This window comes from Festucalex cinctus, chromosome 7, assembly GCF_051991245.1.
Source record: "Festucalex cinctus isolate MCC-2025b chromosome 7, RoL_Fcin_1.0, whole genome shotgun sequence".
Lineage (NCBI taxonomy): Eukaryota > Metazoa > Chordata > Actinopteri > Syngnathiformes > Syngnathidae > Festucalex > Festucalex cinctus.
This window is the reverse complement of record NC_135417.1, coordinates 2,078,718-2,106,402: the sequence shown is the minus strand read 5'-3', so window position 1 is coordinate 2,106,402 and position 27,685 is coordinate 2,078,718. Positions and strand designations below refer to the sequence as shown.

General features: G+C 38.4%; 1 protein-coding gene across 2 annotated transcripts; it reads left to right on the top strand.

Annotated features, from left to right (window-relative positions):
• Positions 1-1,047: 1,047 nt before the first annotated feature.
• On the top strand, positions 1,048-27,215 carry lmna (lamin A). 2 transcript variants are annotated; one of them, XM_077526908.1, is made up of 14 exons: positions 1,048-1,362; positions 5,956-6,003; positions 9,607-9,968; positions 17,496-17,652; positions 17,889-18,014; positions 18,090-18,260; positions 20,942-21,067; positions 21,152-21,372; positions 22,275-22,578; positions 22,713-22,820; positions 24,083-24,202; positions 24,990-25,046; positions 25,122-25,295; positions 25,935-27,215. In XM_077526908.1, the coding sequence occupies exons 3-14, from the start codon at positions 9,634-9,636 to the stop codon at positions 25,968-25,970; spliced, it is 1,935 nt and encodes a 644-aa protein (XP_077383034.1). In that variant the 5' UTR covers positions 1,048-1,362; positions 5,956-6,003; positions 9,607-9,633; the 3' UTR covers positions 25,971-27,215. The 2 variants fall into 2 exon arrangements, with proteins under 2 accessions (XP_077383034.1, XP_077383035.1); XM_077526909.1 differs by lacking the exon at positions 5,956-6,003.
• Positions 27,216-27,685: the final 470 nt, after the last annotated feature.

Sequence of the window (27,685 nt, the reverse complement as noted above, 5' to 3'; positions counted from 1 at the left end):
AAAAAATACACATCATGAAAAACTAAAATAAAGAATACATTTAAATATTCAAAAGTATTATAAATTCCTACAATAAACAGAAATAAGAAATTAAAAATTATACTGAAAAAAATGTCTGCAAACAACAATAAACTACCAGTGTTTGGTATCACACTGGAGCTGATGTTGCTGTCATGTGGGAATATGAGTCAGTGTGGATGACTTCATTGCTTTTTGAAGCTATTAGGTCACTGCAACTCTGAATTCCCCCCCCCCCCCCCCCCCACACACACACACACACACATTCCCCTCCCCCTGACCCAACCCGTCCCTCCCTCCATTGCCTCCAATCAAAATGAAGATGATGAAGAAGATGATGAAGGCTCCTCACCTCAACGCTTGCTTCCTGGATGCTGTGATGACCTCATGCGGGTGACATCACTGACAACCTGGGAGGAAATGCACACGCACACACGAATATATTTGGACGTGATGTAACAATTAAAAATTGTGTTGATGTTCATAGTGCACAGGTAGAAGTGACAAATTTCTTAATGTTTTTAGAGCTTCAAGTATTTGTAATTTTCTGACTACTTTTCACTTGTGCTCCCTACATTTGAAAATTCTTCAAAACGAAGCTTCAAGCTGTTTAATGCCACTCCCAATTAAAGTTTACTGTTCAAAGAAACAAAACATTTTTGTTATACTTTTTTATGTACAAAAAACCCCCCACACACATAACAAATAAAACTAGAAAAAATATATTGAATATTTCAATAAAACGATAAGGGAAAAAAATACCCTTGATTTGAAGTCTAAAATAGCCTACATAATAAATATACATAAACAAAATAATGTATAAAAATCGATATGGAGGAGAAAATACGTCTAAAGTTGACTTACTAGTGAGGCTCAAAGAATGTACTTCCAGCTGGATATTATTGACGTGGAATAAATGCTGAAATTTCGACATTTATTCCACGTCAAGAATCTGACATGAATGCGGAAATGCCTTAGCATAAATACTGCACCTGGTTCCCTCCCCCAAAAACCCCCCATGAATGCCAATTACATCCACTAGGTGGCACTGTGATTGTGCAATTAAGCAAAGCGAGCGAGCAGGCCCACTTCCACGACACAGGCTCGCTCACGCACTCGCTCCGTGTTTGTATATTCTCAGTATTTGCAGTCAGTGTGCGCCAAAGGGGCTTCTGCTTCTTCCCTGGATTCAACGCGGGGGTTTCTCCTCACATATCTGCTTTCTTCTGCAATGTGACAGTGGGCCCACTGCGGCGTTGCTGCTGTTGTACGTGTGGACGTCAACAACGCGTGGAAAGGTGCCGGGTTGCAAATTGATCCCGAGGAACATTCGAGAAAAGTCAGGTAAGGTTTCCGGTTTGGGACGTGCATGCGGCGGGTTTTTGGTGTTTGCGTTTTGGTTTAATTAGCAGGTTGTGTAGTTAAGTTGACGTCATGAACTCTGCGACCCCCCTCATGAGGACGTGATAATGTTTTTGTAAATTGACTGCTTGGTTTTGGTCTTGCTTGGACATTGTTTAAAGTATGGTGTTTGTTGTGTTAAAATAAAAAAGTATTTTACAAAAGAGAAGGGGAGAAAAAAAAAAAGGACGTGATAATGTTGTAATGTTGTAGAGGGGCTCCTCAGCCGCTAGGTGGCGCCAGGACACTTCTTGACGGACTTGTTGGTTGTGTTGTGATCGATAGAAGGCCCACAGAGGCGCTAGCAATTCATGTAAATTCAATGGCAAAAGATACAAATTAAAGTGACTGTAATGAGCTGAAAATGATGTTATGAAGTAAATAAAAATTTGTAATTAAAACCCTAAACAACAAACATAAATCATAAAGCTGACTAGATAAATTAAATTAGATTAAATTAAACCTAAGCTAACATGTAAAAAAAAAAAATTCAACTAAACCAAACAATATTTCTTCAATTACTAAAACTAAAAACTGACGCTCATGTTAAGTGTAAAGACAAAAAGGTAAATAAGTAAAATTTCTTCATAATTTTATTAAAACTTATACGAAACCAAAAAAAAAGCCTAATTTTTTTTTACTCAAACTAAACTTAAACCTAAATTAAATGTAAGAGGAAAAAAGAAAAATAAATGGACCAAAAATGTATTAAACTAAAATAATTTCATGAATTAAAAATATTTAAACTTAACTAAAGCAACAAATCATAAAAAAAATCTTAAGACACAAAATAATGTGTCTAAATGATAAATTGACTGCTTTTTATATAGCACTTAAACTACAAACACAAAACGATACGTAAAATGAAAAAACAAAAACAAATGAACAAATAAATAAAGTATGAAAAAAAGATAGACCTGATGAAAACTAACGGGAAAAGAAATTGTTGATTTTTAAAATGGCTGAAATTGGTTGACTTAACAAATAATGTTTCTATTTTTTAATTTTATTTAAACTAAAACTAATAAATAAATGCTACTATTAAAATGACTAAAAATACAAAAATAACTGATGTCTAATATTAACTATAAAACAAATCTTAAATAAAATGTATTTGAAACTCTTCTTTCTCTATATGAGAACTGTATTTTCACAATTCAAATGCATTCGAAAAACAAAAAACAAACCTAATAGAAAAGTCATTTTCGTCTCGCACAGGTCACATCATTATTCATCATCGGGACATTGACAGTAAAACCCAATGTATACATTGAGTGTTTGCACAGCCTGTTGAACCTTCCTCCCTCCGGTCAAACCACTGTTGTGTGCGCACCCAAAAAGTTCCTCTTGATCTGTGCCTGTTGTGAACAAATCATGACCATCGTAAAGTGTTGACCTGTCACATATTTGGCTTTCAAGTATTGTCGAAAAAGATGCGACGGTGATTTTTGGGAGCTTGTTGGCCTTCTCTGTTGGAAAGGAGCCTCACGGTGTGTGTATGCGTGAAAGTCCACGCCCTCGTACTCGGCGGCCCCACCCAGGAAGGGAAAATGACACTGCAACGATAACACGTCACTCTGTGTGTGTGACTGTGTTGCGAGTTGTTGCTATCGCAACAAGACTTCCCTAGGAGATACGCCTCTTTGTATCATTAACACGTGAAAACAAGCTTTGTGTTACACATTTGCATGGTGCGAAACGGGAATGTCAATAGCGTCAAAAATTCACACTCTAAAAAAGTAAAGATTCTTAGTACCCAAATGCAGTTCTTTGGGGAAAACTATTTTAAAACTGCTAGCAAGATTTGAATGTTGCCTCACTTCACTCAACATATTTATGTATAACGGTGCAACCAAATATTTGTACATCACTGTAGTTTTATTCCCAGTGCGTTTTATTAAAAAAAAAAAAAAAGTGGGAAGTCTGGTTTCCACCCCCCTTCTTCTCCAAACAGACATTAACATTTCAGGCTGACATTCCTGTGTGTGTGAGCATGTAGTGAGTCAAAGACGACAGACACACCTTTTGTGTTGCGTGTGTGCCTGCTTGGAATGTTGCAGGCCCGACTCGCGTTTGCGTCTCGCCTCGTCTGACATGTTGCATCACAAGTCGCTCCACGCACACATGCTCTAATCAGAGCTTTAATCTAGAAAGTGTCAGCAGAGCTGGATTGGGATCACTTTCCAACAGTTTATATTAGGAATGGACTAGTGTCGCTGTCATGCCACAATTATCTTGATACTTGACAAAAACACAATGTAACTGCACGCAACTGTGCCACATACATCAACCGGAGCACTTCAGCGCCATTATTTATTAAATAACACGCAGATTGTAACACGTTTTGAACAGTTTTCCTCTGACCAAGCAATCGGTACGGATAAATGCTGACGTGAGGACCAATTTGAAATGTGCAGTCCCATTGCTGATATAGTTGGCGTTATGAGACCCTGGGCAGATTAGATTGACATAGCAACACAGAGGATGAAATCTGATTGGACAAAAAAGAAAAAGAAAAAGAAAATCTTAACTACTGAAAGCAGTTCAGCCAAGAAAAGACTGTTTGGAATTAAAATTTAAATGGAATAAATATTAGAATCTAGCTAATCTATCAAATCTTTTTATACACTCCACAATAATGATTTTTAGCCATCACATGGGCTGCAGTTGAAGTAATGCGGAACTACTAACATGCTAACTTTGCTAGCCCGCATGCTAGCTCTAGTAAATTCACATCTATGAGACGGAGGTAAAACAAATATAAGATATTTCAGAGAGATAAAGAGCTTCCTTGACTCCAGTTTTCCTGATCAAAGCAAAATTGTGTGGTCAATTCAATTATAAAAGATCAAAGAAAGTGTCAAGGAAACAAGCTCAAATTTAAAAAGGAAGTCGGCCATTTCGGTTTGACAGCCATTTTGGGTGAATGCTCAAGCTTAATTTTCGTAAAATAGTAAAACTAGTTCCTCAGATACCAGTTTGACCAACATGAAACATGGTTAGGATGTACAATATGTCAAATCTGAAGGACCCTTATGTTAGAAATTGAACAGGAAATCAGCCAAATTCAGACATGGCGTCAATGTTTGCTGATCATCTAACTAACATTCCAGTTTGTTGATGTGTGACTCAGTAGAACTTCAATGGAAAGCCAATTTAGGGGAAAAAGAGGAGGAGGAGGTTGTTTAAACGTGTGACTGCTGCTTTCCACTCGGCCTGCCACCACCAGACCAAACCGGGACGCACTGTCTTGGTCCATATTTAACTGCACACACGTATATGCATGTCTTTGTGCCCTCTTCATCTCCATGGTTCCATTAACTCCACCCAGAGAGGAAACCCATATAAAAGCAAACTCAACATCTCCTCGTTGAGACGTTTGAAGATTTCCCTCGTGAATGAGTGGATCCATGAATGGAATATCACAGATGACCGGATTTTTTTTTTTCTTCTTCTCCTATTTCGGATTCAATGGAGCACCAGAATCTCTTTCACGAGGATACAGGCAATTGTGTACACAGGATGTCCTTAAGGAAGTGAGATTATTCATTTATTTATTTATTTATTATTATTATTATTATTATTATTATTATTATTATTATTATTATTATTATGAAATATAGATACCTCATGTTGTGGCCAGTAATGTTTATATCTTGAGTACTTTTTCGCATTGTTAGACAAAAATAAAAAAATAATGTGTGTAGATTTATTTCATGCTTGATGATTTTGCGGAAATAAAACATAAGGCGCCATAATACGTAGCCCTGTGGGACGCCATCTGGAAATATTTTTTACCGTTTTTATATCAGCCCAAACCATAAATCATAAGCCAAATGATAGTTTGTCCCACCAATAGCTATGCAGTGTTGACAGTGCAGCATTCCGTAGGGATGATATTGATGTTCGGCATCAGAGAGCGACAACATTGACGTGACAAAACTCTATCAACGCTGTTTCATAAGTATTTGTGTGTAGCAGCCTTTTGTCCGTGTTGCTGCTCCGTATTGAAGGTTTAGAATTACTGTAACATCTGTGCTAACTGGTGTCTTTGCGTTGTATGTTAGCATTACGCTAGCAGACGTTTATTACACCAAATGATATGACTTGGTTGGGCATTTTGGTGTTTGGTTGCTCTGCATTGCAGATCTTCCACCTGTCACAGGTGAGACTGGGACGTATTCTCCCGCGATCAACGGGGTTTCACTGTAGTAGTCAGTTGCAGACTTTCAGTAGGGGGCGCCGGATTAGTGTCATCACATGAGGTCACTGTGTCTGTCTGTGTCTGTCTGTCTGTGTGTGTGTGTGTGTGTGCTATCTGGTTAAGTGAAGATAAAGCTCAACAGCTGCAACTTCACACACACACAGTCTCGCCTGACTCCTCCTAGTCACCTCCCTCAGTCCCTCCCTGCCTTCCTACAAGCCGGAAAGCAGTCCAGTTTTCCAGGCGTGGACACACGCACACACATGCACATACTCGCATAACCAGTAAGCGAGCACTCTTCTTCTTCTTTTTCTCCTCCTCCTCCTCGACAGGCGCGCACGTCCCAGCAAGCTTCTGCCTCCATTTGCAACCCTGACGAGGTAAGGTCTAAACTTGTGCGTCTTTTTCTTCTTTTGTTTTGTTTTTTTGCAGTGTTCCATTTGGTCCGGGAGAGGCCTCGAACAACTTTTAGCTGGGGGAAAAAAAGTATAATTTGTAAAGTAGGCGCTGGTTAAAAGCTCCACACGTACACGAAGAGCGTTAAATGGGCAGGCTGATGTATTAAATGAGCAGTTTTATGTATTAATGAGCACTTTTCCATGTTGAGTGAGTTTGGAGAGAGCTCATGACTTTGCTCATGTGGGCGTGTACGTGCACATGTCAGTGGGGCTGGCGGGTGGGTGGCAAAAAAGTTTGGCCGCCCACTTAGGAGGCCCCCTCCGAGTCGACTTTTCCCGACAGTGGGTGTCCTGGTGTGTGATGGTGACAGCGTGCATGATGGTGTACCTGAAGGCATCGTTTTACTGCGGTTGCACTGCAGGGTAAAAAAAAAAAAAAAAAAAAAAATACAATTAGAACTTCATTGATTCCGGATTTGCCAACTGGAATATCCTGTTTAATGGAAAATAAGTATTGAAGAAAGCGTGCACAAATGTTGACGTTGTTGGATTGCGAGAATGCTTGTTGATGATAAATTTATTTAATAATTTATGATTAGTGCTGCAGCTAGCAAACGTTTTTAGAACTGAGTATTCTAGAATTATTTGAGTAATCTGATAAGAATAAATTTTGCATTATTAAACACAAATGTCAGGTGCAGCTATTAATTGTGCTCACTGGGAGTCGCCATCCTCGCTATAGTATCTGTGACTTTTGAGCGTGTACGGCTTTAAGAGGCGGGGCTTGCTTGGTTTGGTGAGTGACGTGGGTTTCAGCAAAATCAAGCTGGTAACTTGCTAACCTGTTAGCCAGCCTGAATGTTGTGTGACTGCTGTTACTATAAAAACTCGTGTGATTATGCTTAATATATGCAACAACAAAAAAAATCTTATGGCAATATTTTGTGACTTTTTTTTTTTTCCCCCTTGCATTCGACAAATATGCCATGTATTAATTAAGCATTCTTTTTATTTTACACATTTTTATATTTTTTGTTCCAACAAATCAACAAATTATTAAATGAGCTTAATAACTCCCTCAAAAAATGTATACGTTTCAGTGAAGCAATTTTAAATGAATGCACCAAATATACATTGCCAGACTCTTGTTAATATAAATGCTCAGTGGGCCTAACATACTTTGTCCCAGCCACGTTTAAGCGTCGCAGACGTCGCCATTGCGCAAGAAGACCATTTTTCATTCATCCACAACCAGCAAACGAGTTGCTGCAATCAGCAATAGAAAATCCAACTTAGCTGTAATCCTGTTGCCAGGCTGCTGCTGACTCCCATGTAAATAAACGCCCAGCAAGCACCACGCCCAAATTAGGACTTCCTCCTCGGCTGCTTAGAATGTCAAATCTTCTTTGATAGTAAACGGAAATTGATGCCAAGTGGTGCAGTTGAGAAAGAAAAACCGGTCGGGCATCAACATTTTAGGTGACTACATAGCAGAAATAAAATAACCGTGGCTTCCAATTAAATTCACTGCCTTTGACAAGTATACTTGTCAATTGTATTTTTTAGAGCGGTGCTAAATGGGGGCGAATCTGAGCATGCTCCACTGTAAATATCAAACTTGGAAACAACTTTACTGATGCCCAACCACCGGTAGATGACATCATTGCCCCATTTTATAGGAAATAAACACAGTTTCAGAGTCCATGGGAGAAATGGGTGTATTTTGGCAAACCTACATTTTTCTGCTGTCAATTATAAAAGAACGGGACGGGACAAAAAGTAGGGAGTCTATTCTGTTATTTGGTAGATTCGGTTTACATATAATTATTGAATGGAATATCACGTGAGTATTGGTAATGTAAAAATTTTCTATAATGACTGGCAGTGAATGAGTTAAAATGTCAGACACGCTTTACTGGATATTCAAATGTCAGCAAAGTCTGCCAGCAAAGCAGACTTGATCAAAAGGATTATTTTTTATTTTTATTTTTTACTGGTCATGTCACGTACCATCTGTGATTTGTCATTAGGCATCATTTGTGGGGCACCATCTCTTCTGAATCAATTGAATCATATTAAATGCTTTGTTTTAGTTGATTAGTTTTCGTTAAAAAAGTAAATCAGAAAATGCTATTCTACTTGTATAATAAATGTGATATACAGTTCTTTCATCGTGAAAAACTACCAGTAAAATAAACAAGGTTTTTATTCTATGATTAATATAAATAGTAAAATACTACAAGTATTTTTCTGACAAAATAAATTTAATTTTTTAAAATGTATTTTAAATTGGCCAATTATTTTTTTTAATACTGATGAGAATGGTTAAATTTAAAAGCAGCATGAAATATATATATATTTTTAAATTTTGCAAATAGATTTGTAGTTTTATTTATTTATTTTTGTTTTGTTTTTTGTTTTTTCTAAATTCTCCTCTAGGGCTGCTCGGTTATGGAAAAAATAATCATGATTATTTGGGCAATAATTGTAATCACGATTATTCAAGCAATTTATTTTTTGGTACAAAACAAGAAAATCTTTAAGCATTTAACAATATTAAGAACAATTATAAAAATAGAAAACCTATAATTATGTAAGTTACTTTTGGACCAAGCAGAATTTATAATAACATATAGTTTATAATATTTATTTATTTATTGGTACAAAAAAAATGTTTAAACATGAAAAATATTAAGACAAATAAAACTCTATAATTACGTAAGTTCCTTTTGGACCAAACAGAATTTATAATAGTGTATATTTATGAAAATATATATTTATTTAATACATATAAATTCATTTCTTTTGGTGCAAAACAAGAAGATGTTTAAATGTAAAAAAAAAAAAAAAAAACCTCATAAAAAATATTAAGACCAAAAATTTTATTAAAATTAATAGTAATATTTTTTTGCGATTATGCTGATTTTGTAATTGTGGAGTATAGTAGTTGAAATTGTAATTGAATTTTGATTAATTGCACATCCCTATCCTCCTGCACATAAAACTGCGCCCCCCCCGCCAAAAAAATAAAATAAAATTAAATTAAATTAAATAAAAAATAAAAATGTGTCATTTGAGGACACAAGTTTGCCCCGCCTGTTTGAACAGGAAGCCTCGTGGCGATGGACGCTTGTTCTGATGCGAGTGAGCCAGCCAGGAAATGCGTCCAGCCTTCCTCAGTAGAATAATAGAGGTTGTAAAAAGTAAAAATAACAGGCACTGGGCATTTGATTGAATTCGTCCTGGAGGATTGTGGAAACGTTTTACAAAAAAAAAAAAAAAATCATCTCCAATGTCAGTGTAACAGGGTTCATGCTGGCTATGTGCAGAACTGTTCACTCATTCTCTATTCCGTAATTACTATTATAGGGATTTTTATATCGTGGTCCTAGATTGTTCCCTAAAAATTCCACAAAAAAAAAAAAAAAACAGCGATGAGGGGGTAGAGAAGTGAACAATGTACCACTGTCTGTGTTGTTTTTGTTTATGGCACTGAAGAAATGTTTTGATCTCAAAATGTTTGACTAAACTATTATAATAATTATAATAAAGAATGACCACATGAGCTCTACCTTAACCTCGCAGTGACCCGCCTGATCCGAAGCCATCGCCATGGAAACGTCGAGCCAGAGACGCAGCGCGCGCGGCGCCAGCTCGCCCACCCGAATCACCCGCCTGCAGGAGAAGGAGGACCTGTGCAACCTCAACGACCGGCTGGCCGTCTACATCGACAAGGTGCGCTCGCTGGAGACCGAGAACGCCGGCCTGCGCCTGCGCATCACCGAGTCCGAGTCGCACGTCAGCCGAGACCTCAGCGGCCTTAAGGCCACGTATGAAGCCGAGCTGGCCGACGCCCGCAAGACCCTGGACCAGGTGGCAAAGGAGCGGGCTCGTCTGCAGCTGGAGCTGGGAAAGGTCAGGGAGGAGTACAAAGAGCTCAAAGCCAGGTAAAGACGCTTGGGACATTTGTCCTTTCCCGTTTTCAGGACCACATGCCGGAAAGCAGACATTTTAAGATGCGTCTAGTTTTGAGACTTTACAGTAACCTAGTTTAATTTTATCCAGCATTTTTAAATTTAATCTCGGGTTTAGTCCTGTTTCAAGCATGCTTGTTAGTTTTTATTAGTTAGTCTACCCCATCCGTTTTCATTTAGTCTATTTTTAGTCGACTATAAATCTAGCGTTTTAGTCTTTAACTCATTCACTCCCAGCCATTTTCACTGAAGCAACCCCCTTCGCTCCCAGCTGTTTGATTGTCTGATTTTGTAATGTCCACAAAATATTGTGTTCTATTGCTATAGAAAAATGGAAGCTACCAAAAGAAAGAGTCTCTTCTTTCATCAGGAAATAAAATATAGTTTTATCTGTTTCCGTTTTGCAGCAATTAGCATTAGAATATAGCTGTTTGATCATTATTCAAAACCTGTTGAAAAAACTGGGAAAAAGAGCTTGTTGCAACATGGCCCTGGCTGATCTCTTATACTCTGCTGCCACCTGCTGGCCGTTTCTTTTAATAACTACCAGTGCTTCAAGCGACCTCTTCATGTTCGAAACTGTATCAAAGCCTTCTGTATGCTCTAGCATAAAAAACATAAAAAGAAAATACGTTTTTGGGAGTAAAGGACAATGTATTAAAAAACGTATTTATACAGTTTTTATTTAGTGCAGTACATTTTTGTCTCGTCTTCATTAATCGATGAAAATGCAGACGGATTTAGTCCCAGTTATTGTTTTATTCATGAGGGTTTTAGTCCAGTCCAGTCTAGTTTTAGTCCGGTGAAAATGTGTGTTGACAAAATTATTTTTGTTTACTTTTTGTTGACGAAATTAACACTACAGTAACCCGCCCAAATATGACACCTTTAGGCCTGCTACAGTCATGAACGCATGTGATAACGTTTGGGCTGATGGATTTCTGCTGATGATGGAGGCTTGCCAGCTTCGTGCGGGATGTTGTCAAATGAACGTCTCCCCTGGTGTCTATGCGGGAGGTTTCAGGTAGTGCTGGCATCCGAGGAATGTCTTGGAGCAGTTCAAGTCGAAAGAGGGTGGAGGTCCGAAAGGGAAACCGTTGCTAAATATAGTCCAGTGGACCCTCAGAAGTGTTTTTATTTTTTTTCCTCAGCTTTGTATTTTCAGTGGTGAGCTTTATAAACGCAAACTGATTATCAGCTTCAGTCTTGTGACATGCAATGGGCAGTTTGTGGCCCGGAATCACCCCAATTTGTACAGCCAGCAAGGCCTTGGGCTGCTTTGTGTTTGGTTGCCACGGCGACCGGGGAGCCTCGGCAGTCCCTCGTGATTGAGCGGTGACTCACCAGGGCCGATCCGATTGGTCGATTTTGGAATGAGTGACTTTGTGCGGACAAATTGGAAAGTGTGTGTTCCCTTGAATAGAAGGCGTCCAACTACTACACAATCGCATGCGACACACGCAGCCACCGCACGACCCCCCTCGGGCACGAGCTCACACTGCTGCTGCTGCTGCTAACGGTTCCTCATTGAAGTATTGTTTAATATGGAAATAAGGAAGAGGAGTGCTGATGGGCTTACAGTTAAACATAAATTTGTCTTTTTCTTGTTCCTGTGGTCAATTAATTTCTCTTTATTTTTAAAATCATTGTATTTTTCATCCTAATTTTTGAAGATATTTTTACAGACTATTTCACTTTTAAAAAACATATTTTCTACATATTAAATATTTTAAACAACTAATTTTTAATTAAAAAAATATTGCAGTTAATATACATGTTAAAAGATATAAAAAATTACTTTTTAATTTTTTTATCCTTGTTTTATTTAATTATATATCATCATCATCATCATCCCGATTGTGCAAAAGCAACATCTCAAATTAATATTTTTTAATGTTAGTGTTTTAATAGATTTAGATTAGATTTGATATTTTAATAACAATAAAAATAGAAATTAGTTTTTGTAATTTAAGTCTGTTTCTGTCATGTCCATTTTATCTAATCTACTGTATCGAGCTAATCTTGGATAAATATTCCTATTCCTTATTTTATGTGTTCAGTTTCAATATTTAAAGAAATTAAAACTAATAAAAAAAAATACTTTTAAGTTTCTGTGGTAAATTAAGATTTCTATTTGAAAAATGCAAATATTTTCACTCACCTTTTATTTTTCTGCTTTTTTTTCCCATTTACATTTATTTTAGGTATGTTCAAGTTTCAAAATCCTTTCTGAGACTTGCAATACTTTGATGTATCATAGTTTTTTGTTTTTTTTCTGTTGTGTGATAGTGTCATTATAGTGGCCCTAACATTGATTGGCCTCCTGCAGATCACACCCTTGCTTGCAATTGTGTATATTTCAGCCAATGTAAACTTTTAATCAGCTTGTTTGATGGTTATCAGTTGGCCATTCACCAAGAAGGATATACCTGCTCTGTTACCTGTCAGTCAGTCGGTCGGGCGGGCGTCGGCGGTTGTAGGGCGCGGCGGCCGAGTGGAGGGCGTGAACAAGATTTATGAACACGACATGGCTGGACAAGCTTGAATGTGAAGACTATGAATACAAAGGCAACAAAAGGAATAGTTTCCTTATCATGTTGCATATTTTTCCTGTAGCTAACGTGAACATAATGTAAGAGAAAATGAACAATTTTCCCCATTGGACACACAATTGGGTGAACATGTCCATAATAATAAGATGCACTAAGAATTATCAATCACTCATGTCAGAAAAAAATAAATAGGATGTAGCCATTTTGTTTTAGCAGGTGAATTCTTGGGCACGGACTTCGGATATGTCATGGACATGACTATCATAACAAATGTTGGCATATTCTAAGGCTCATACTTTGACAAGTTAATAAATAAAACTGTCAGGATCTGATCAATATCAATTTGGGCAGACATGCTTTTGAAACAGGAAACAGGACACATACCCCGAAATTTAACTTTTTTTTTTTTTTTTTTTTTTTTTTTGCTAATTTTATGGAATTATGAATTTTCATGAACTTCTAATGTAGAATTCGACAAATGAGCCCAATTGGAAGCAATTATCCTAAACAGATGGACGACATTGGATTGTGAGATTTTTTATTTTATTTTTTATACGCTATGTAGTGTGGGCGGAGCATGGCGACAAAGCTTGATGAATATTTTGACGGTTCTCGGAGAGTTGGAAGAAATTTGCCCCCAGCACCAATTTCACCCGCTGATACCAAAATTGGGTAGAAATAAAAAAAAAAGTCTCAAGCACACATGTCTGAAACGTATCAAGAATTGTTGACTTGTTCTTTGGAAAGGTGTGAAAAATTAGCCCCAACACCAACTTTTGTGTCTATCAGAACCGATTGCAAGAAAAAGTCTCAAAAACTCGTCTTAAATGAAACATGAAGTCGGCCATTTTTGTTTGACGCCACTATTGCGCCGAATGCTAGGTCTTGTACTCTGCTCTTCAAATGAGCCTCAATCAGAAGTAGGCATCCAAGATTGATGATTTGTTTTTTTGGCATACGCCATCCAGTATATTTGTAGCATGACATCAAAGTTTGATTATTTCGAGGTCTGGCCTTGAAACAGTGTGTACGAGGACCCGTTCATCTCTGCTTGCTGCTCTAATTGTCTTCTTTTTCTTATTAAAGCTAACAGTAAGGCGTTGTTGTCTAATGTGGAAATGAGTAGCAGATGTGTCCAATAGCTGTTCTCTTTGTAGACTTTTTGTTTGACGTAGGCTAAATGAGGAGATTGGATCTCCACAACTTTGTGACGAGTGAAGTTCTTGGCAGGATAGTTTATATTGCGTGCGTGAGAGTTTATAGAAGTTTCCATGGAAGTTTGGAGTCGGCTCAGCCCTCTGTGAGTCACTGTAAATCATTGTAAGATGGCGGATGAACGTTCCCAGTGGGCCGCGGGTAAAAAAGCTGGTGCGTTTCCATTCACTGTGGCTTCTTATGTAACACGCAACTGCGTTTTTAATTTGAACCATCTGAACACTTCAATGTTTGGATGATGGGTAGTTTCAATGTAAACAGCTTTGACTTATAGCAAAATTATCCACTGCAGTTCTTTTGAGTTGAGTGCTCATTTTTACTGCACTGACCTGCATGACTTATTTTTTATGAGTGAGTGTTACGTTCACAATCAAAATAATCTAATTCCACCTTGGGCTAGTTGGACAATGGCAGGAAAACGCCATTAAAAAATCGGCACAACCCCGTGTTGATAAAACCTTGCACGGCTCCTCTGTGCTGAATTTGATGGGATGATATCGTTCTCTATGATTAACAATTTTGTTATGATGTGATAATCATAAGACTAAAAAGAGATCACGGCAGTAACGAATGTGTAAAACTAGTCAGGACTCGTGACTCATTCTCCATTGAATGGTTGCAAAACCACACGGGATTGGCACAATGGCGCCTCGTATTACACGCACGCACGCACTGTTGAGTGACTGTTTGCCAAGCGACAGCGTTTGCATACAAATGCTGAAGTTGACTGAGTTTCTCATGGTGACGGCCCAAACAAAAGGCGTCGCTCCGCCTCTTTTGTCAGCAGCCAGACTCCTCTACCTTTTCTTTTCCAGCCCCCCTACCCGCTCATTACACTTCTCTTCTACCCGTCGACCAGCACCGTCACAGGCTGTGAAGCTTGAGGCGTGCGGCGCTTGCTTGAAACTGGATACAGCGACGGTATTTGTTCTCATCATGAGCACATTTTGCCTGCCGTATACCCACACGCACACAATGAAGCACTTTGTCCTCACATACTGGAAGTGATGGTCATGTGACTGCCTCCATTTTGCTACCTTTTCCGCGTCAGAGACCTAGCTAGACATTTGAGCTGTGATTGGACCAAAAAAAGCTATAGAAATTTTGGATTTTTATTTATTTTATTTTTTTTTGGCCCTATGTTTAGATGATGACTCATTGGAAAATCCCACTCACGTGCACATGCACGCACATGCTCACCAGATGTGTCTGTGTGTGTGAGTGAGATGAATAGCTGGTAACGGTGCCTCCCTGGTGCCCCGGCGGCCAGCTGCTCACGACCTAAATGGCGCAAACAAGATGGCTCTGTACCGGCCTGGTCCAGCTGTCCGAGCATGAGGTGGCGGCTGGTGTGCCTCGTTGTGACAAATGGTCTCCGCCATAAAAAAATGCAAACACTCACCAAATAGCTAGCGCAGAACCAAATTAGCTTCTGACTCGGAATCATTATTAGCAAAGTGTTGCTATATTTTCTGCTCATGCTAGCAGGCCTGACGATGAGGCCTGGGTCACCCTGGCAACACCAAAGCAAACCTGGTAGAAGCGGGCTGGCAGAGGGGGAAGCAGGAATTTTATTTATTTATTTTTTTTCTGGTGGCGAGCTTCATTTGTGGCTGGCGCGGTGGACAAAGATAGCTGCCTGTGAGTCATCGTCGAGGCCGGGAGGAAAGCCAACACATTCCTCTTCCTCCTCCTCACATTTCTCCTCTTTTATTCTTTCCCCTTTTTCTGTTCACGCTCTCCCACAATGCACCTCTCCTACCCTCGGAACGGTGTCACATGGCACTCGGGTTGCAAACATCAATCACAATTTAAGGAGACCCAATGCACACTTTTCAGTGGCAAGCCTCAAAATAATTGGCAAAATTCTCGGCAACTTTATTAGCTTCAATCTGTTTCGGATACCTGCTTACGATTTGGGCAATTTCACGAGTAGAAGCACCCAAAATGGCTGATTCAAGAGCAAATGGCCGACTTCCTGTTCAAGTTTGGGCATGGGTCCTTGAGACTTTTTTTTGTGTGTCCTATTCTGATAAGACATGTCCACCAAATTTCATCTTGATAGGTCAAACTGGGATAATTTCTCATAACGTTCCAGGGGGCGCCAGTGAGTGAGACATTCCATAGTTATTTATTCAGAGGCCCTCTTGTTCCACAAATCAGACTTAGATGATATAAACAGGCTGTCTTGCCTTCGGGAAGAGCTCGCACACACGCACACACAAACGCTAGTCAAGATCTAAATAGTACATGACATCAAAGGACACACAAACGCACACACACAGTAACCTAATGGCAAATGCAGTCGATTCTCTTGGTGACTGTGACACATCTATTAACATTACATCTAACATGGGCACCCTGTTGCTTTCTCAATGAGTTTTTCTCCAAAGGAAATAATGAATGAAAAAGACTGAACTCAATTACAAGTTGTACAATGTGTTCTTCATATTTTTATGAGCGTAGCTTTCCTTGGCTTCATTTCAGACTTAAATAGTTGTTTGTGGTTTTGTTTCCCATCACTAGTTTTGTTCTGTGATGTCAACTTAAAAAAAAAAATGCCAAAAAAAAGCAAAAACATAGTGTCTCCAGTGAACCAATTATAGAGGAACTATACAACCATGTGTTAGCATTATGTTAGCATTGTTAGCACCGTACATTAGCATTCTTTGTCAGGGGAAACCAGGTGTCAATTGTCCCATCTTGAGACCCGTTAGTGTCTTTATCTGGTTACTACTTGTCAGCTCGTCTTATTGTGGAAGAATTTTGCTAGTAAATGAAAAGTCATAATTGTAAGTACAGCTAGTAGTCTCGTCTACGTTTTGATGGCTTTTATTTGCAACTGTGACATTCACATTTTTGTTTGTCTGGTACAAACATCTGTTTTGAAAATGGCAGTTATGTGTAATAAATTACACTGCTTTGTTGTTCAAAGCAACAGCAATTTTGAAACTTTTAGCAACCCACGCCAGCCCTCAAAATGCTTTTGTGCAAACACACTAAATCAATCAAGCACTGTTTAGCATTTAGCTATCCTTTTGATAGCTTAGCTTCTTTAGCTCTTTGCCATGTCTGCACTGTTTATGAAAGCCACACTAAGTCACGGTAATAAGATACAATGAAGAGTTTCCCCCTCGGAGCAAATGGAATTACAGGAGGCTTGTTTCCGTCCTCGGTCTTCTTTTAATCTGCACACATGCGGTAAACATGAATTCTCCTCACCGAGGAGCTGGAGCTTAATGGGCACTTACTGGCTAATTTATGGCTAATTGCAGCAGCGCGTTGTTGGTGACATGTGGGACATGTGTTAAAATAGCTCTGTGAGGCGTTTAGGGTCATGCGGTGTAAAGCAAGCATATGATTATGAACAGAAAAAAAAAGTACAGCAGTGCGCTATTCCTTATTTTAAAATAAACATTACAGCATTAAAAAAATAAAATAAAAAAGGCAGGCAGTATTATCAAAATATTACTAAAAGGAACCACACTTAAGTGTTTTTTTAATACAAAAATATTCAATCAAATTTCTTTGCACACTAGTAACCATAAACTGCAAAAAACATAATATTAAATTTGTGCACACTTTCAGCAGGTTTCACTGTTATGGTTCACTTGCATTAATCAACTATAACTGTGCACTAGAGATGAAATGGTGTGAAAATAAAAAACAAAAAAAAACACTAAAACATCCATGTGTGACATCATCATCTTGTTGTTGGTGATGTGTCTGGCAGGAACAGCAAGAAGGAGTCCGACCTGGACGCAGCCTTGGCCCGCCTACGGGACTTGGAGGCGCTACTTAACGCCAAAGATGCCTCCCTGAATACGGCCCTGGGGGAGAAGCGCGCCCTCGAGCATGAGATCAAGGAACTCAAAGCTCAGCTAGCCAAGGTAACCAAAACTTGGGCACAACTTTTTATGCTCTGTGAGGGCTGGCAGCTCATGATTAATGAAGACAAAGTTGTCCGATTGCTCCACCTAGTGGCACTGCTCATAAAATACTTGCCTTTTCACAGTCCTCAGATTTTGCTTTTGTTTGGGGTCTTAAGTTGGAATATTAGTGTTTCACCTTATAGTGTTGAATAAATGTACTTTAAAAATCTTAAGTGTTGTTCTCCTTTCCTCAGTTGGACGGTGCCCTGGCAGACGCCCGTCGTCAGCTTCAAGACGAGATGCTCCGCCGCGTGGACGCTGAGAACCGTCTGCAGACGGTGAAAGAGGAGCTGGAGTTCCAGAAGAATCTCTACAACGAGGTGCCAGCTTCTGGCCAATTAGCGACCAGCTTGCCGTTTTCTGTACGTGTGAGCAATGCACCTTCCGTTTCTCAGGAAATCCGCGAGTCCAAGCGCCGTCACGAGTCTCGCATGGTGGAAATCGACAGTGGGCGGCAGCTGGAGTTTGAGAGTAAACTGGCGGAGGCTCTGGCTGAGTTGAGGGCTCACCATGAGGAGCAGGTTGGACTTTACAAAGAAGAGCTGGAGAAGACTTATAATGCCAAGGTAAACTGCACCATGGCGCCACCTGCTGTCCAAGCTGCGACATTTGTAATGTCTTTATGTACTACACAAGCATCAATCTGGTTTATGGCTAAAGCTAACGCTAATTATTAACCCTAGTTATAAAGCTTTCTCCTAAACATAGCTCAACCCATAGCTAATAGGAATGCTAACCACAAATTCTAATCCTCTGTCAATGGTAACAGCTAACTCAACATGAACCACCCCGCCAACAATTACTGTAACCCTGATCGTAATGCTAACAACTAACCTGTAACGCCAGTGCTAATGCTAACCATGAGTCCTCATGCTGGCTAACCCCTAGCCCAATACTAGCCAAAACCACTAACTTTGCTAATAGTAGCTTAGCCATTAGCTCTCTGTCGAATCCTAACTAATAACTAATCCCTGACCCTTAGCCCATAATGAAAATGTCTAGCTGAAGCTAATCACAACCCCTTACCCAAGCCATGTTAACTGCTAACCCCTATCACTATGAGTTAAACATTAAATAATAACACGTTAAGTTAACCCTAACCACCAACTCTTACATAACCTAACCCAGACCACTAAATGCTAAATGGTGGTGCTAGCTATCCTCAGGGCTGGACTGGCACCAAAAAAAAACAAAAACAAACAAAAAAAACGGCCCTGGCATTTGACTTTGGACCACCGGCCCGGCCCAGCTCTTGCCTAACATGTAGTTCTGTTTAAAGGAAGGCTCCTTTAATTTTACATGTATGGCTTGATTGGCAGTAAATAGTTAGTATAGCTACGAAACATGCATAAGTACTGAAGAATACACTCCTATATTGATTTATTTAACTTTTTTCAACATAGAAGTACTTCCGTGTTGCAACGCCCCCAAGTGGTGACGTCACTAGTGTGTATACTCGCTTGGGGAACAGTAGTTCACGCAGACATAACAACGAGGAAGACACAAACGTCAGTTATGCCTTACTGTATTGCAAAATTTTGCAAGGCGTCGGCAAGGAAAAACCCGCGAGACCCCCCCCCCCCAAAAAAAAAAAAAAAAAAAAAAAAAAAAAGCTACTTGAGTAGACAATGGTTTGTTTGCTAAGTGCTGTCAACCTCCCGAAGGACAAGCAGGCGTGCGCGCAGCGAACATTTCAGGCATGAGGACTTCGAATATATGTTACAATTTGAGATGGGGTACGCCACACGCCTAATACTAAAGCCCAACGCAGTACCGAGTATCTTTAAAGAACCAGACGTGGGAAATAATCAAGCCGATGGAGGAGCCGCAACTGCTAGCAACACGGAGCCTTCACTCTCACAACAGCCGGCACAAATCGAGGTCTTACTACGGCCACTGAAAGATCTCGGAGAAGCGAAGCAAATTTAAAGCGAAAGGTAGGCATGTTTCGGGGGTGGGGGGGCATTGGTTATTATACTGCACGGACTGTTTTATTTCATAATTCATTTGAAGGTGGCCAACGCAGGGGCACGTCGGCACGTTACCGTAATGCACAGTATTAACAATCGTTGGGGCGGCTGGCTTGACTTCGTCTTTTCGAGTGGCGGCTGGCCTGACCGCAGTGGGACGCTACGCAAAAAAGAAAAAAAAAACAGCTAGGGGAGGTTGGGTGCTGTAACGACGATACATTTAATTTTACTATTTTTTCTTTTTCCTGAAATATTTCGTCAGTTCCACACGTTTTGCATTGCTCGTACTGTGTGTCACTTTACCTGTTGGATATTTGCTCCTCCAAGACTTTTCTTCTTCACATCTTTCATCGCAACCAAAGCTATCCTGAGAATGTCTATTTAGTATTGCCATGTTGAATGTCTGATGTTCCAGGATGCAGTTGAGATTGTCCGCAAGGAACCGATCCTCGAGTTCTTTCATTTCCAGACAGCACACATTCATTAGCGGATTGTCCATTCCTGCAGCTCCCGCACGAGCACCACTCACCCCCCGCCTGATTCACTCGTTCGTCAAAGTTTATTTTGTGCCCGAAAAGACCATCTGGCGCCACAACTTTCACATCCAAGGCAGACTTTCCTTCGGTAGTGTTATTTTGTCGTGTTGGCTCGAAGCGATAAGGTTTAATCCTTCCGGGTTTGACGCTAGATGCACGGCTGCGTTGCATAGTGCTTCCATAGTGTAGCGTTTACACACTAGTGACGTAAACATCCGGGTTATTTAGTCACGTGTAACAAACATGCCGGCGTTCGATTCATTTTAACAATGGTTTAAAAGTTATTAAATGTACATAAAAAAATAATCACGTCACCAAATTAATTATTGAAAAAGTAGCAACTTTTTGCTGCTAAAAATGGATCAATAAGTAAAGTGTCCCTTTAAGTTAATGGACTGGCCCTTCTAAATTGTGGGCCAGTCTCTCGTGGTAAAATGTAGGAAAATAATAATGATTTAAAAAAAGCACTGCATCTGCCTCAAAAGAGGCCGGCCCACCGGGCAGCTATCCTTTACGCCAGATGGCCAGTCCAGCCCTGGCTATTCTGAACCCCTAACTCCTAAAACCTTACTTTTTAACGTCACAATGTTAACCACAGCCCGTACCACTAACCTTAACCCTAGTAGTAAAACTTAAATGCTAACTGTGGCAGCTAACCCTAACACTAGTTTCAATATGATCCACATATCAAATGTAGCGGCAGTTGCTAACCTACGTGAACTCTCGTCCCGTCTCCGCCAGCTGGAGAATGCCCGGCAGTCGGCCGACAGAAACAGCCACTTGGTGGGCGCCGCGCACGAAGAGCTGCAGCAGACGCGCCTTCGAGTGGAGGGCATGACGGCTCAGCTCAGCCAGCTGCAGAAACAGGTGTGCACACATTCCATCTTGGAAGTTGGTGATAACTGCCACCTTGCACAATAGAAATAAAAACCTTCCCTCTCCCCTGCCCAGCTGTTGCTGAGCGAGGCGAAAGTGCGCGAGCTGGAGGAGATGCTGAGCCGGGAGCGCGACTTGATGAGGCGCAGGATGGAGGACAAGGATCGCGAAATGGCCAACATGCAAGCGCGCCTGCAGCAACAGCTGGATGAGTACCAGGAGCTCCTCGACATCAAACTCACCTTGGACATGGAGATCAGCGCCTACAGGAAGTTGTTGGAGGGCGAGGAGGAGAGGTGAGCAGACGCCGGAAAAAAATCAAATCTTGAAAAAAAATAAAACATCCATTTTTATTTTATTTTTTTTGCTCCATATATGTTAGAAAAAAGTAAAACTAATAAAAACTTAAAGCATTAAAAAAATATACAAATGTAATTTTTTTTTTTTAAATCAAATATTTAAAATTGACTGAATTAAAAAAAGTCAAAATGAAATAAAAAATTATAAAAACTTTCGTCAAAAAAAAATAATTCAAATGACTGAATTTTAAAAAATGTCAAAATGAAATAAAAACTATAAAAACTTTCGTTAAAAAAAATAATTAAAATGAGTGAATTAAAAGTCCAAATGAAATAAAAACTATAAAAACTTTCGTTAAAAAATAATGACAGAATTAAAAAAAAAAAAAAAGTCCAAATGAAATAAAAAATTACAAAAACTTTCGTTAGAAAAATAATTAAAATGACTGAATTAAAAAAGTCAAAATGAAATAAACTATAAAAACTGTTGTTAAAAAAATAATTGACTGAATAAAAAAAGTCAAAATTAAATAAAAACTTTCGTTAGAAAAATATTTAAAATGACTGAATCAAAAAAGTCAGAATGAAATAAAAACTATAAACTTTCGTAAAAAATAATTAAAATGACTGAATTGAAAAAAGTCAAAATGAAATAAAAACTATAAAAACTTTTGTTAAAAAAATAATTAAAATGACTTTTTTTTTTTTTTTTCAGTCAGTCAAAATGAAATAAAAACTATAAAAACTTTTGTTAAAAAATAATTAAAATGACTGAATTTAAAAAAAAAAAGTAAAATGAAATAAAAACTGTCACAAGAAATCCAAAATGATTAAAACCCTGTTGTGAGTTAACCCTTAATCAGCGAATTGATTCCTGACTCCGCCCCCTCTTCCATCAGGCTGCAGCTGTCCCCGAGCCCAACGCCCGGCCGCGTGACCGTGACGCGCACCTCGGGCTCGTCGTCCCACAGCCGCCTGCTTCACGCCACGCCGGCCCTCGCCTCCAGCAGCCGCACGTCTTCCGGCGCCGCCAAGAAGCGGCGTCTCAACGACGACGACAGCGACACGTCCAGCATGGCGGCGGCCGGCGGCACCGTCACCAAGACGCGCATCATCCAACATGCCGCGGCAAGCGGCCGCGTCACCGTGGACGAGGTGGACCAGGATGGCAAGTTTGTGAGGCTCAGCAACAAGAGCGATGAGGTGAGCGCTTGCGGAAAAAAAAATTGGGGATATTCAAGCGAAATTTGTGATAACCAAACGAGGAGTACATTTTAGGTCCAATATCCTGAAAATATTGGGTGTTGTGTATGCTAATGAGCATTTGTCACCTGCAGGACCAATCATTGGGCGGCTGGCAGCTAAAGAGGCAAGTGGGCGGAGGTGCCACCATTGTCTACAAGTTCCCACACAAGTACACCCTGAAGGCCGGCGCCACCGTCACTGTAAGATACACAAAGATTTTTATTTATTTTATTTTTTAAATACCCAAATGCACATTTATTGATAACAAAACAATTTAATTTAAGGCAAAAAGAAATGTGTAGTGAAAATAAGCTTTAAAATAAATATCTTATATATTTATAAATTGTAACTAAGAAGCATAAATTGTACTTGAGAATAAATTGAAAAAACTTCCAAGGAGCGGCTTAAATGAAAATGATACTTTTGCTACTTTTTTTTGCTAAAAAAAACAAACAAACAAACAAAAAAAAAAAAATTGTTATGGCTAAATAATATTCTCTTTTTTTTTTTTTTTTTATTATTTTCTAAAAATATGTGTTTATTGCTCACATTTATTTATTTATATATATATAAATTAGCGCATTTTTTTGCTTACAAAATCTTGATTGGTATGTTTTTCTAAAATCAGTACAGTGCTCCTTCGCTATAATATGGTTCACTTTTTGCAGCCTCTCTATTTCACGGATTTTTGTTTTGTTCAATTTTGCATGCATTTTTTTTTTTTACAGTAATATATCCATTTTATAAAAAAAAAGTATGAAGGGTTGAACATTGAAAATTTAGTTTAAACAAGAGAGAAATGTGAAAAAAATGTAAATGAATCGATGAGAAAAAGAGTATAAAAAATGTGGTAGGGGGTTTAGTGCCTTAAAACATTTATAGTAAATGTAAAACATAAAGCTAACTACTTCACAGATTTTATTTATTGCTGATATTTTTTGGAACCTAACGCCAGTGAAAAACGAGGGAACACTTTAGTGCATTTTTGCTTAGTTTTTGTTGTGCCAAAACTCAACATTTTTTTTTGTATTGTATTCACTAAAATATCTTTATTATTGATTTAATTTTTTTTATTTTTTTGGTTCGGTAGGCGTGGCTGAAGTGGTTAGTGTTTATATAAAAAATAAAAAAATATCCCGCCCCCAAAACTTTTATTCATGTTTTTTTTCTGCTAATAAAATGCAACTACTGTAATTGCTATTTTTAATTATTTTTATTTTTTTACTAAATCATTGATCTCTTTGACTAAGGTTTTCAGTTGCGTTTATTTACTCTACATAAACAAATGTTTTTTCTTCATTTAATAAACGTGGAAAAAATATCTTTGAACATTTCTTTCTGCTCTTATTTTTTTTTACCGTGTTATCCCGCAGTAGCACACGCCACTTTGTTTTTTGTTTTTGTTTGGTGGCTGCAGTTTGATTATTGTTCCTAAGTGTGACCTTTTGTGACCTTTGCACAGGTGTGGGCTGCGTCAGGTGGCGGAAGTCACTCCCCTCCAACAGACCTGGTGTGGAAGAGTCAGGACTCGTGGGGCACCGGCGATGTCCTGCAGACGGTCCTCATCAGCGCCTCTGGAGAGGTCGGTCACACGAAAGTCACACGCGTGCTCGCTTGTGCACAAAATTTATTGACTTCTCCCTTTTACACTATAATGACCATAACGTTGAGATTTTTTTTTTTTCCCCTCAGACAATTCGGATATTTTTCTTCCATTTTTGTCTCTGAACATTTTTCTGGTGAAATATTTGGCATTAAAAAGTGGGTGCTTTTCACAATTATTTTCTTATATTTTTCCTCTAAAATTTAGATATTTTTCTTATAATGTTACAGGTTAAATACTCAATTTAGGTATTTTCCCAGAAAAAATAAATACATTTTTGCTTACATTTTAAATATTTTTTCTCCTTAATTCTAATAGTATTGCTTCTCAATATTTTTTGTTTCCCTTGTAAAATTTCAACATTCTACATTTTTGTTTACATTCAAATTCAGATTTTTTTTTTTAATAATTAAATGATGTCTTTTTTTTCACGTACAAATTCAGATTTTTCTTGTAATTTTACAACTTATATACTTTTTTTTTTTTTCCCAATTAATCTATTTCCCCTCAAATGTGCATTTTTCTTTCAAATTTTTCACATTTTCCTCCAGAAAAGCAAATTTGGTCGATTTCCTTTTTTTTTTTTTTTTTTTTTTAATTTATTTATTTATTTATTTATTTATTTATTTATTTAATGATTTGATATAGAAAAGATATCCGAAGCAGAGAAAAAAAAACACAAATTAAAAACAATCAAGGGAGTGAGTTTACTGAGTGTCCTTGAAGGCATCATTACAACCATAATGACTTTTGTCTCGTCCATCAGGAAATGGCCAGCAGAAAAGTGACCCGCACCCTCTTCCAGGAGGACGAAGATGACATGGTAACATCTTCCTCTTCCTCACTCTGGTGACGTTGAACATGCAATTATATGAACACGCTCTGCTGCCCCCCGCAGGGAGCTCACAGCACCAGCGGTGAGAACGAGTACAACCTCCGCAGCCGCACGGTCATCTGCGACTCGTGCGGCCAGACGTCTGACCGCGGGCACGGCAGCCACGGCGGCGGCGGCCCCGGCCCCGAAGGCCTCGTGGGACATTCTTTTTTTGTGGCCGACAACCTGCCCAGACAGGTAACCCAGTTCCACTCGCTTATTGCCAACTAGACAAAGTGAAATTTCTGCAGGAATTCCGTGGGAATGCTGAAAGCTGAATGCTAATAAAATATTTTCCAAGCGAGATTTGAAAAAATGCACTTGCATGTCTCCGTAACGCCAGGCAAGTACTGAACATGTGAGCCAACTTGGCTTGTTGAAACTCATGGCTAATGGCCTATTTATATCTAAAAGTGTTATCTGAAAGTGCCCTCCATTCATTTAGATGGAAAAATGGAACTGAGACCCAATGGAAAAAGAAAAAATTAAATAAAATAAAATTCACGTAATAGCACCACCTAGGCATGCAGTACCCGCCATTCATTTAGCTGGAAAAGTGGAACTAAGATTCAGACGTACATGTAATCACTTAGCATAATTGCCATGGATACATTTGCAATGTACAGTCGGAGGTGGGAGTCGAACCCGCACTTTTATCCTTTTTTTTTTTTTTTTTTTTCCCCCCACCCTCCTAAAATTTCAACATATTTTCTTCATTATACTTCTGTCTGTACACTCTGATCATATTGTAGCTTCATTTTGATATGTTAAATATATTCATAATTTTTCTGTGCAAATGTTTTATTATTTTTTTATTTTTTTATTTTTTTCTTGCAGAGTCGCGTGAAGCCTGAGAACTGTGCGGTTATGTAAAAGCAGACTTGGCCCCGCCTCCTGTTGCGCAATCATGAACATCAACTTTGGGATGTTTTTGTTTTGATTCTTATTGTTTTTGTTATATTCACTATCAACTTCTCTGCTGCTTGAATGTCGCCTGAAGGTTTCAGGAGCTTGCTTGTGTATAATCAATCCGTTTACTGTATCCTATTGCATGCATGCCAACGCTTGCGCTAATGCTAAGAGAGAAACGCACACGCGCACACTTCGACAAATTCAAATGCGGTTCACGTTGGATGCTGTCAAAAGTCAACACGCACAGATGGTGTTTTTTTTTATACGATGAACTTGACAAAATACAATTCAGAATTCCAAATTGTCATTTAGAGCGTTGATTTACAGAAAGTGCAAAATAGCAGAAATATATATATACATATGTGTTGTTAGTCTAATAGCGTTGTTGCTTAATTCATATTTGAATGTTTTCAGGAAACAAGAACAAATCAATTTTTAGCATTTTTATTGATATTATTAGCCTAGTAGCATAATTGACAGTATTTTGCTGTCACAATATTCGTACTTGTAAAAAATGTTTTGTTTTGTTTTTCCCCCCTTGTTTTCTGAGAACATTTAAATATGACTTAAGCAACAAAGCCATAAGGCTTGCATTTCCCCCACTTTTTTTTATTTTGTATTTGTGATTGCGCCTGGATAAAAAGTTTGATAATCTCAGGGCAAAAGTTTTTCTATGTCTTATTATTTTCATTTCCCGTCTTGTCATTATTTTCATAAAATAATTTTTAAAGGATGTTTATTTTTGTTTTGTTTGTTTGTTTTTGTGCTCAACATCAAAGATTGTGGACTTTTGGATTGGGTGTCCTTGTATGTGGCTGGTGCCACACATGAACCTTTATTTGCGCAATGATTGATCATGTCGTGATGCTTTTTTTTTTTTTACGGCAACTTTTTTGCCTTGATGGAACATTTGTACTGTAGTTGCGCAGCTTGTCCGCCAAAGAAAGCATAACCAAGCGCTTCTTGGAAAATACTTGATGGCTCTTGTTTTTGTTTATTCCCTGATGCTTTTTTTTGGGTGATATTTTGTTACCCTAAAGTGCCTTCCAGTCATATGCAACGATTTCGAGTTAAATCTGCCAAATGAAATATATGCTTGCTCTTTTGAGATATCATGTTTGTCTTGACCGAAGCCATATTCATCATTGTTGGATTATGTTTGTGCTTTTCCAAATAAATATGTTTAAAAAAAAAACAAAGAAGATACTTAATTGTTTTCATGAATACTCCACTTTTTTTAAATTTTATTATTATTACAAATATGCAAGAAAAAAAAATATGGTTACATCTCAAAATATGAGAATATGAATATGTACAAGAAAAGAACACAAATCTTGTAAATTTATTTGCAGGTTTGACTTTTTTTGGGTATAAAAATAAAAATCTCATTTGAATTAAATTCTGAACATTTATATATTTTATTTTCCCACTTTTTTTATTGCATTTTTTTTTTACCTCACATTCCTTAATAGTCACATTTTTCATTGCAATATTTTGCACATATAATATAACTATAATCTTGTAATTATGACTAAAATTCCTAAAGTATTGCCTTTTTTAAAATGTTCAATTTGTCATGTAAAAAATGTGGATTTTGCATGCCAAAGATGTTGACTTTCTGCTCATATATGAAGACTTTCTTTGCTACATGCAAACATTTTTAAAATAGTTTTCAC